Source organism: Eubalaena glacialis, chromosome 11 (assembly GCF_028564815.1).
Source record: "Eubalaena glacialis isolate mEubGla1 chromosome 11, mEubGla1.1.hap2.+ XY, whole genome shotgun sequence".
Taxonomy (NCBI): Eukaryota; Metazoa; Chordata; class Mammalia; order Artiodactyla; family Balaenidae; genus Eubalaena; species Eubalaena glacialis.
Window position 1 is genome coordinate 401,709 of NC_083726.1, and position 10,868 is coordinate 412,576.

A 10,868-nucleotide genomic window follows, 5' to 3' on the forward strand; every position below is an offset into this window, starting at 1 on the left:
AGAAATCCACGCGCCAGGTTCTGGCACAGAGATACTTCACCCAACACGTGCGTCCACCCAGACCCGGAAAGCACAAGAAGTGGCCGAATTCTGGAGTGACCCAAAGATTATAAAGGAGGGAATCCCCTTCCACATGCCCTAATGGTTCAGACTCTTAAAACACACGCGAGCTCTGTTTTTAGGACGTCTCCAAAGCGGAGCCTGGAGCCACCCGCGCTGGTGGTGCTCTCCCAGCACACAGCCCAGCTGCTCCCTGCAGCACCCGGGCCTTTCCAGGTCAGTCCGGCTCCTCCACGCACTTCCTTATCCAAAAACGCGCTCAGTGTAGTCAGGGCAGGCTTCCCACTAACGTTCAGCAACGGCTGATGTTCACAGCTGCTCTCACTGTGCCACATCAGTTACGATGATTAATTCTTAGTGGGAGGCTGTTCCATAATGAAGCGAGTTATGAATCTAAGAGTGACAACTGTCACCTAATTCCAGGAGCTGGAAAACTGTCAAGAAGGACCAATGGTTTACTTATTCTGTTTTAAGCTGCATTACAAACCAAACCTGCCAAACAGCAGCAAACAGTTTGTCCAGCACTGATTTCCTGGGCTTCTCTGGGTTGAGCACCCTCCCCTTTTCTGGGAAAGCCCTCAGGGAGCTACGGGCAGCCCCTCTCGCTGTGAATACTGTCAGGACAGACACAGGCACACGCTCCAGGACAAACAACAGGCCAACCCTGGTCTTCGAAACTTCTCTGCATGGAATCCTCTTCGGCGACTGTTTCCTCTCCGGCACGTGCTCGGGCACAGGACCAGCGCCCGCTGGAGACCTAGCAGCCCTGGGGGTGGGGCACAAGTTCTCTGCTAATGAATGGACTGAGGCAGGACAAGAGAAAAGGTGCAGACGCCAGACCCAGTCTCAAATACAAGCCTTGATGAGAAGCCGTGAGGGGTTCTCATCCGGAGGGGAAGGTCCTGCTGGGTGGAAAGCTGGGGTGCTGGGCACCCCGGTGCTGCTTCACCAGCTCCAGCCTCCTTGTACCAGGCACTTACTCCACACTCGGAGAATGTGCAGAACCCACGCAGACAGGGAGGGGCTCCAGGGAGGAGGGGGCCCACACACTCACATGCAGGACCTCCTGCCGGAGCCCGGCGGGCTCTACGCAGCTGACCAGGCGCAGCAGCAGGTCCATGAGGGCCGAGGTGCCGATGTGCTTCAACACCAGGCTGATGAACTTGTCCTTCTTCCTCAAGAACACTATCACCTGCAACCAGACAGCCCCTGAGAGGTGAGCAGGCCAGACCCTGACCACCAGGAGATGCTGCCCCCAAGAACTGCCATGGGAAAGATTCATTTTCAACAACAGTGAGCAGAAATAATGGAAAGACGTGGAAAGAGTTGTAAGAAAGCCCCCCCCGCCGCCCCCCAGCAATGACTGGCAGAGACCTGAACACAGGCGAGTCCACGAGGCGGTGGGGGCCTGAGAGGACCCCGGGCTGGCGGAGTTTGCCGCACACCAAGACTGGGCACCAATGCAGCCCCAGCACCCGAGTGAGATGGCACAGCAACCGCTCCACATGCACCAGCTCAAGTCTTCCCAGCAGAAATGACCAGTGCAGATGGAGCTGAGCCTGGGGTGGCCGTCAATGACAGCTCCCGGACAGGGGACACAAACCCGGAGAGCTGACAGGCCCCACAGGTGGCTGAAGGGAAAGGACTGAGGTTTCAGAAAAGCAGAGGCGGAGGGGTGCGGCTGGCTGGTGACCAGAGCCGACAAGACACGACGCAGCTGGCTGGCTGAGTGTGCAGTCACAGGGTGTGGTGCCTGAGCGCAGAGGGATGGGAGAAGCCCAGGCAGAGGCCTTCTTGGCCACGTGTCGGCAAGCTCGGTTCAGTTGGCCACAGAGATGAGGTGCCTGCGAGTCCAGGCCACTGCACAGACCCAGGAGTCTACTGGGGGCAATGGGGACACGGAAGAGGCAAGGGATCCCAACCATACTCATGCCAGAAGTGAAGGGGAGGAGGGGAAGGAGGAGGAAGAGGGAGAAGAGAGGCAACAGGGGTGGGGAGGCGGGGGTGGGGGTGGGGGGGAGGGGTGGTTCTTTGAAAAGCGTGATTAAACTCCTAGAAAGACTGAAAACAGCAGAGAAGGCTCCATGGAACATCCCTACACACCCTACAGATATAAACACTATTACAAGAGGTTATCCGGAACAAGTTTATGCCAATTTCTGTAAATTTGGAAAAATGAAAAATTTCTTTGAAAAACTCACTTAAGTAAACTGACAAGAAGAAAGAGAAAATCTGGAGTTCTAGAGCGTCAAAAGAAACAAAATCTCTAATTAAAAGCCTCCCCATACAGAAGACTCCAGGCTCTAAAGGCTTTACTAGTGAATTCTATCAAACATTTAAAGAAAAATAACCCCAATCTTATGCAGGACTCTTCCAGGGAACATAAAATGAGAGAATATGCCCCATATCATTGTATGAGGACATAAAACCTTGATTCCAAAAACTTGATGTGGGCACTTTAAGAAAAGGAAATTATATAAGGACCTACTGTATAGCACAGGGAACTCTACTCAATACTCTGTAATGGCCTATAAGGGAAAAGAATCTAAAAAAGAGTGGATACATGTATATGTATAATAGATTCACTTTGCTGTACACTTGAAACTAACACAACATTGTAAATCAATTATACCCCAATAAAAATTAAAACACAAAAAAGAAAAGGAAATTATAAGCGAATCTCACTGATGGCCACAAATACAAAAATTCTTTAAAAAAAAGCAATATGGGGGGCTTCCCTGGTGGCGCAGCGGTTGAGAATCTGCCTGCCAATGCAGGGGACACGGGTTCGAGCCCTGGTCTGGGAAGATCCCACATGCCGCGGAGCGACTAGGCCCGTGAGCCACAATTGCTGAGCCTGCGCGTCTGGAGCCTGTGCTCCGCAACAAGAGAGGCCGCGATAGTGAGAGGCCCGCGCACCGCGATGAAGAGTGGCCCCCACTTGCTGCAACTAGAGAAAGCCCTCGCACAGAAACGAAGACCCAACACAGCCATAAATAAATAAATAAATAAATAAAATTGGAAAAAAAAAAGCAATATGAAAAAAAGCATAATATATCACAATCAAGTTGGGTAAATCCCAGGAAATCAAGGTTGGTTTAACATTAGAAAACCAATCAGTGGAATTTACCTATTAACAGAATAGAGAAGAAAAATCATATGATGAACTCAACAGATACGGTAAAAACATTTCATACATTTCAACATTCATGTTATAAACTAAAAAGACTAGGAATAGTCTTATAAAAAAAAATCTACAAAAACTCCACAACAAACAACATACTTAATTGTAAAACAGTGAAAGCTTTTCCTCAGAGGCAATAAATAAAACAGAGGCCCACTATCACCACTTCAATTCAACAATGTATTAAAGGTTCCAGACAATGCAACAAGGCAAGAAAAAGAGACTAAAAGTGTAAGATTTATAAAGGACAAAATAAAATTGTCATTAATCACAGATGGTATGATCTTATACATAGATTTAAAAAAAGAATATAAGGAATTCCCTGGCAGTCCAGTGGTTACGACTCCATGCTTCCACTGCAGGGGGCATGGGTTTGATCCCTGGTGGGGAACTAAGATCCCACATGCCGTGCGGCGTGGTCAAAAATAAAAATTAAAAAAAAATTTAAAAAGAATTTAAATTATTAGAACAGCAGCTTTATTGATAATTTCCAAAAACTGGAATCAGCCCAGATGTCCTTCAACATGTGAATGGTTTAACAAACTGTGTTCCATCCACACCATGGAACACTACTCTGCGATAAAAGGGAATGCACTACTGATACATACAGCAACTTGGATGACTCTTCAGGGATGTATGCTAGAAAAAAAAAGCCATAAGGCTATATGTTATATGATTTAATTTAAGTAACAGTTTGAAAAAACAAAATTTCTGAAATGAAACAGACTAGTGGTTGCCAGAGGTTAGGGATGGGTGAAGGGATAGAGGCCAGAGGAAGGTGGGAGTAGTTATAAAAGGGCAACACAAAGGATCCTTATGGTTTAAGAACCGTTCAGTATCTTGACTGATGGTGGAGACACGAACCTACAAAGTGATAAATTGTATTGAACTTAATACACATACACACACAAATGACTACAAGTAAAATGTCAATGTCCTGGTTGTGATCTTCTGCTAGTATTTTACAAAATGTCACCACTGAAGGAAACCAGGCAAAGTGTACAAAAGATAGCTTTATATTATTTCATAAAACTGCATGTGAATCTATAATTATCTCAATAAAATTTTTCAATAAAAAAGACACTGTTTAGAATAACATGAAAATATCAACTACCTAAGGATAAACATAACGAAAAATATGTAAGACCGCTACCCAAAGAACTAGGTTACTGAGAGAAATTAAAGAAGCCCTAACTACTCAGCTTTTTGCTATAGCACAAAAGCAGCCATAGATAATATGTAAACAAACGGGAGCAGCTGTGTTTCAGTAAAGTTTCTTTTACAAAATAGGGGCAGGCTGGTTTTGGCCTGTGGGGCATCATTAGCCAACCCCAATCTATAGGAAATGCAAGCCTAATCAAAATTTCAGCAGGTTTTTCTGGGGAACAGGGGAGAATGTGGAAACTGACAAACTCACTCTAAAATTTGCTCATCCTAAAATAATGCAAAAGGCAAAGAATAGTAAAAACAACCTTGAAGAAAAACAAAGTGAGAGGACTAATTCTACCGAACATCAAAACTTACAAAGCTACAGTAATTAAATAGTGCTGTGTTCATAATTACAAACAGGACAGTAGAACAGAAACATATACACACATGATTGCTTGATTTATGACAAGAGGGACACTGTAAAGCAATTGAGAAAGAACGGCCTTATCAATACAGTGCTGGGTCAACTGGATAACCATATTAAAAAAAACACTTCAATCTTACACCATTTACAAGAATCAATTCCAGGTGGATTGTAGGTAGAAATATGAAAGGTGAAACAATAAAGCTTCTAAAAGAGAACACAGAAGAGTAGTAAGAGCATTATCTTTATGATTTCGAAGTCGGCAGAAGTTTCTTAACAAAACAACAGCAACAAAAAAACCAAACAGAAATAAAGAGAGTTATGACTTGGACTATATGAAAATCAGGATCTCTGCTCATTAAAAGATACCATTAAGAGAGTAAAAAACAAAACAAAACCCAGCAAGCAGAGTGGGAAAAGATGTTTGCAACACAAAAATCAACAAAGGGGGAATTCCCTGGCAGTCCAGTGGGTGGGACTCCTGGCTTTCACTACCGAGGGCGTGGGTTCAATCCCTGGTCAGGGAACTAAGATCCCGCAAGCTGCGTGGCACGCCGCCCCCCCACCAAAAAAAATCAACAAAGGACTTGTATCCACGAAATAGAGAGAATTCCCACAAATGAAAAAAGAAGAGACAGCCTGATAGAAAATGGGCAAGAGACTTCACACAAAAAATATCCAAATGGCCAATTAATATATGAAAAGGTTCTCATCCTCACTAGTCACCAAGGAGATGCAAACTAAAAGCACAATGCTGTTATATACACCATCAGAAGAGATAAGATAAACTGACTGATAATATTAGTAAAGGCTGGAGAGGAAGTGGAAGAGCAGGAACTGTCACGCTCTGCTGCTGGGACTGCAAACTGGCTCAACCACTCTCACTTCAGCCATTCAAGCTGACCACACGTACATCCTAGTTACGACCACGTGGCGTAATGCCTGGAGAAAAGGAAGTCCTTATATTTTAGAGATACACACTGAAATATTGACAAAAGAAATGACATGCCGTCTGGGGTTCGTTTTGAAATAGTGCCCGGGGGATGGCGAGCAGGGATAAAGGTGAAAGAAGACTGACAAGGCCGACTCCTGAAGCAGGTAACAGGCACAGGCACCAGCAAACCTCATGCCCCTTCTGTGCCATCTACGGTGTGTGGTGCTGAAGCACGCCAGGGCAGATGCGAGGCAGGAGCAACCGTGGAGCAAGTGCGGCCTCCAGGAGGCCCACGCTCCAGCTGAATGAAACGGGTTCACTCCCTGCTTTACAGAAACGTATTACTAGACATTTCCTTTTTTTCTTTTTTTTCTTTTTTGGCTGCACCGCGCGGCTTGTGGGATCTTAGTTCCCCAACCAGGGATCAAACCCACACCCCCTGCAGTGGAAGCACGAAATACTAACCGCTGGACGGCCAGGGAAGTCCTAGGCATTTCCTTTTATTTGCTTTGAAACAATAAGTGCCCTAGACATACAGGCACCCGCCACCCACACAGATGCAGCAGCAGACACCCTAATGTCCTGCCATGATGCAGGCATGTCCTGGATCTCACACCCATGACTGGTCAGTGACAGGATGAGCTGGCCTAGTTTGGGGCCCTGCGCAGCTCCCAGGGGTGGCAGAAGTGCTGCTTATTCCAGAGCCGGCCAGAGGAAGTCTCTCTTGGGAAGCCACTTTCTTAATCAAATCCCAGCTCCCACAGCAGCAGCCCACACTGCTCCACATGTGTCCCACGGACAGTCAGAAGCCTGCCCCCCACAGCCTGATGCACGGGTCACACAGCAGTGGCTGAGGGCAAGATGCGATGGCGTCAGCCACGCCTCCCTCCCACATTTCGCGGGCTTGGCGGATGAGTACCTGTTCAGTTCTTCTTGCAATGAGACTGCCAATGGTCTTGCTGAAAAAACTGGCGAGGAGAGGATTGAGAGGCGGCTCACGGTTCAAGAAGTCGTAAAGAAGGTTGAGCAAAGTCTCGTCCCCTCCCAGCCTGTCATTGATCTGCGGCACGTCACACGTCAGCAGCTCACAGGCTGTGTTTGGGTACCTGAAGGGGCACAGTGCAAGCAACTGAAGGTGAATGAGACTTCTCCACCGCTCAGGAAGCTACTTGAATAATCTGCCTCTTAGGAAGCAGATCCACAGGCAAAAACCAAACATGGCTAGACCTTGGAACAGAATAAAAATGTGATTATTCTGTGACCAACCAGCATTTTTGACTACTAGAACCTCAATATTTTTATCATACCTTTTTCTGGCTCCTCATACCCTAAACTCTGACATCCCACATTTTCTGACTCTATTTCCATTCTCTACGGAACCTTTCCTGATCTTTTGGCTTCTCCTCTGCCCTCGTACTCAGCTGCCATGTCTCTCACCTCCATCAGGTTCGTCCTCCCCTCTCCACGCCCTTCCTGACCCCACGTGTCAACAAGCACAGATCCAGCTTGTTCCCAGACTGAAGAGATGCTTCATCAGCAGTTTACAATGCAGTACCAGTTCTGAAGTGTTATGCAGGCAAATTATTATTAAGAAATACCAATATATGTAAACTATGTACTATTCATTTGATAAAAACGATCAGACAGGGGCTTCCCTGGTGGTGCAGTGGTTAAGAGTCCGCCTGCCAATGCAGGGGACATGGGTTCGAGCCCTGGTCCAGGAAGATCCCACATGCCGCAGAGCAACTAAGCCCGTGCGCCACAACTACTGAGCCTGCGCTCTAAAGCCCACGTGCCACAACTACTGAAGCCCGCGCACCTAGAGCCCGTGCTCGTCAACAAGAGAAGCCACCGCAATGAGAAGCCCACGCACCGCAACGAAGAGTAGTCCCCGCTCGCCACAACTGAAAGCCCACGCGCAGCAACTAAGACCCAATGCAGCCAAAAATAATAAATAAATAAATGAATAAATTTATTTATTTACTTACTAAAAAATAAAAAAAGATCAGACACAAAATAATCCTGATCCCATTACGTGTAATCCCATACCACTGTGCTCCCTGCCTGACCCTCTGACAGACATGGGGTCACTGCTGTGGTCCTGGGACAGGCCTACCCAATGTCCTGCTGCATCCAGGACAGAGCCCACCATAGCAGTACAGTGACAATGCCTGGTGCCACACTCAGCACATCTGGGAACACAGGTGAGGGTGCCCAGGGCCAGAGCAGGCAGGGACCTGGCGGGAGCATCCTGTGGGGCTGACTACCCTGGAGCACACCTGGCACCAAGCTACACGGGACATGCTGTGCAGCCTCAGGCTCCTTACCTATGACGTCTCTGTGTCTAGGCTGCTCTATCTGAACATGGAGGTCTGAGCGTCCGCCTTCCCCGCGAGGCTGTGTATGAAGCAGAGCAGCAGCGCCTGGCACACAGTACGCCGGGATCAAGGTCAGCCACTATGACCCTCCGGCTTCGGGTAGCCACCCACACGGCCCCAGCAAGGGCCTAACCCCAGGTGGTCACTGGTCAGCTAGGGCCTGGGTTTGAGAGTCTAGAGGGAAGGTGGAGCGCACGGCCGGCCCAGCGTGGAGGGGAGGGGACAGGATCTCAGCCTGGCTGTGGGGTGGGTGCTCCCCGTCACCCAGAGAAGAGGGCCTTCTGAAGCCAAGCGGGCAGCCGGGTATGAGGGAACGCCCGATCCACACAGAGGGGCCCAGACGAGGTGTGGCCAGCGCCCAGCTCATGGGGTCGTGACGAGGATGAGATGGGGCAGCTCCGTACCGTGGACGTGCCCCACGGTGACCAGCACAGCAGACAGTGCAGGGCCGCCAGGGGCAGAGGCCAGAGAGCCTGCTCAGAGGGCAGCACCCAAGGCCGGCACGAGGTCCCACAGGACACGGGCGGAGAGGTGTCCACCAGACTCCAAACAACAAGACTCGCCGAGCAACAAGGGAGAAGCATGCCCCAGAGAAAGGCACAGAAGCTTTTCCAGAGCACACGGAAAGGCTCCCACCCAGTCTCTGCGTGTGCGCACACGCACACACACGAACTGTGCACGTGTGTGGCAAGCTGAGCCACAAGGCGCTGCTGTACTTAGACAAGGTTGCATCTAGGTGGAGGGACTGAGATCTCTATTAGTATTTTATAATTATTCTTCAGAAAAACAGGTACTGCTCTAATAATTTATATAATTTATGCAGGGAATAGCCATTCCAGTTAAACACGGCAGATGGAACATAGAGGTTTGTGGCCATAATGCAAAGAAGAAAAGACGAGAGAGGTAGAAACTACGCGGAATGAACCTGGAGGGTGGGCAGCCAGGGAAGCAGGCCAGGCGCACGAGGCAGGTCTGTGTCTCAGGGTCCTGGGGGAGGAGGGTGGACAACCAGACACACAGCTCATGAAGCCGAGAAGGACCCCGTGGAGCCCTCCAGGGCACAAAAGCCTTTCTGTGTCCACTATTTCTTGTTTGTAGGAAATAGGCTTCATTCAGCCTCCTTGACATTCCGCACGTTCCAAAGGGCAGGTTCCAACAGTTGCTAATCAGGGAAGGGAGGGGCTGAAGAAACAAGGGAGGGGCAGTCAAGAACCAATGGTGCCGGTCCTGCTTCCTCCTCAAGGGACACACGTAAGGTATCTTTGAGCTCCTCAGCAGAACTAAGGCCTCCATCCAGGAGGAGCACAGTAACTTCGGGCTGAGCCCAAAGGTTCCTGGAACTGCGCCCTGTCACCTGACTACCAACCAGCAAGAAGAAAGCCACACACCCCGCAGCCCTCAGCCCAAATTCTCCCTATAAAACTTCTCCCCTGAAATCAGGGAGTTTGGGGTTTTTGAGCATGAACCACCCATTCTCCCTGCAGAGCCCTGCAATAAAAAACCTTTCTCTGCTCCAAACTCTGACGTTTCCGTTTGTTTGGCCTCACTGTGCTTCGGGCACACACACTTGCGTTCTGTAACACTCAGGGAGGCCTGGATGGAGACAGCGTCCACCAGGCAGGTGGAGGGTCGGGTCGGTGCAGTGAGACTCCCAGCCCCCCCTCCTTGTTTTGTTTGCTTAGTTTTATACTTATTTACTACTAATTTCTCCCAAACTCTTTGACTATAAAACTCTCCTGGATTATTGGTGCTGCTTCTGAGATTCCCCTATCTTAACCCAGGGGATAAAGTTACATTACTGGGAAATTCCAAGCAACAGGATTAGAAAAGGCCCTAAAATGCCCCTAAGGAAAGCTGCACACCTGTGGCATCAGACTTGTCAGCAGCAGGGCTGGAACTAGGAACTAGAAGATGTGAATGAAAAATGCTGCTGCCCTGTCAGTAAACAAAGGATGCTGCAGCCATCAAGCCACTAGAGCCTCTCCGGCGGCCCTGCCCCGTGAGCCCTGAGGGAACTCAGGAGAGAGAAAAGCGGCTCAGCCACAGCAGCCACCCTCAAGGATGGGAAAAGCACAGGATCCTGGCCCTAGACAGCTGAGGTGCAGATCAAAGGAATGATTTCAATGAGCCCAGACTCCTCATTTTTTTTTTTTTTTGGCTGTGTTGGGTCTTCGTTGCTGCGCGCGGGCTTTCTCTAGTTGCAGAGAGTGCGGACTACTCTTCGTTGCGGTGCGTGGGCTTCTCATGGCGGTGGTTTCTCTTTGTTGCGGCGCACGGGCTCTAGGCGTGCAGGCTCAGTAGTTGTGGCGCACGGGCTTAGTTGTTCCGCAGCATGTGGGATCTTCCCGGACCAGGGCTCAAACCCGTATACCCTGCATTGGCAGGAGGATTCTTAACCACTGCACCACCAGGGAAGTCCCGAGCCCAGACTCTTGCATCTTTCCATACGCAGAAAAGTGCTAAATTCCTTAACTTAAGATGTCTGGTTTTCTTTAATGAACAGTAAGCTTTTCAAGTCCTGACTACCTGGTCTTTGTTGCAAAAACTCCTATATATCCTGGCCCCTCCCTCACTCTTTAGAGCTGTCCCTCAGAGCGATCTGAGAGTCCTGTCTCCAGGGCTTGAAGTCCTTAGAAATTCCGCCAAATAAAACATAATTCTCAGCTTTTAGGCTGTGCGTTTTTTTTTTCAGTTGACGAAGACATCTATGGAGTCTTCAAAATTTCAGGAGACGCATGT

At 48.9% G+C, this 10,868-nt stretch overlaps 1 protein-coding gene across 7 annotated transcripts in view; it reads right to left on the reverse strand.

Moving 5' to 3' along the window:
- The window catches only part of PPP6R2 (protein phosphatase 6 regulatory subunit 2), a 91,035-nt gene that overhangs the window by 32,076 nt on the left and 48,091 nt on the right, over window positions 1–10,868 (reverse strand). For all 7 annotated transcript variants that reach the window (XM_061206397.1, XM_061206394.1, XM_061206393.1 and 4 more), the window contains 2 exons: window positions 6,671–6,857; window positions 1,115–1,252 (listed from right to left, as the gene is read on the reverse strand). In XM_061206397.1, the coding sequence (XP_061062380.1) occupies window positions 1,115–1,252; window positions 6,671–6,857 (325 nt within the window). The remainder of the gene's footprint in view (window positions 1–1,114; window positions 1,253–6,670; window positions 6,858–10,868) is intronic.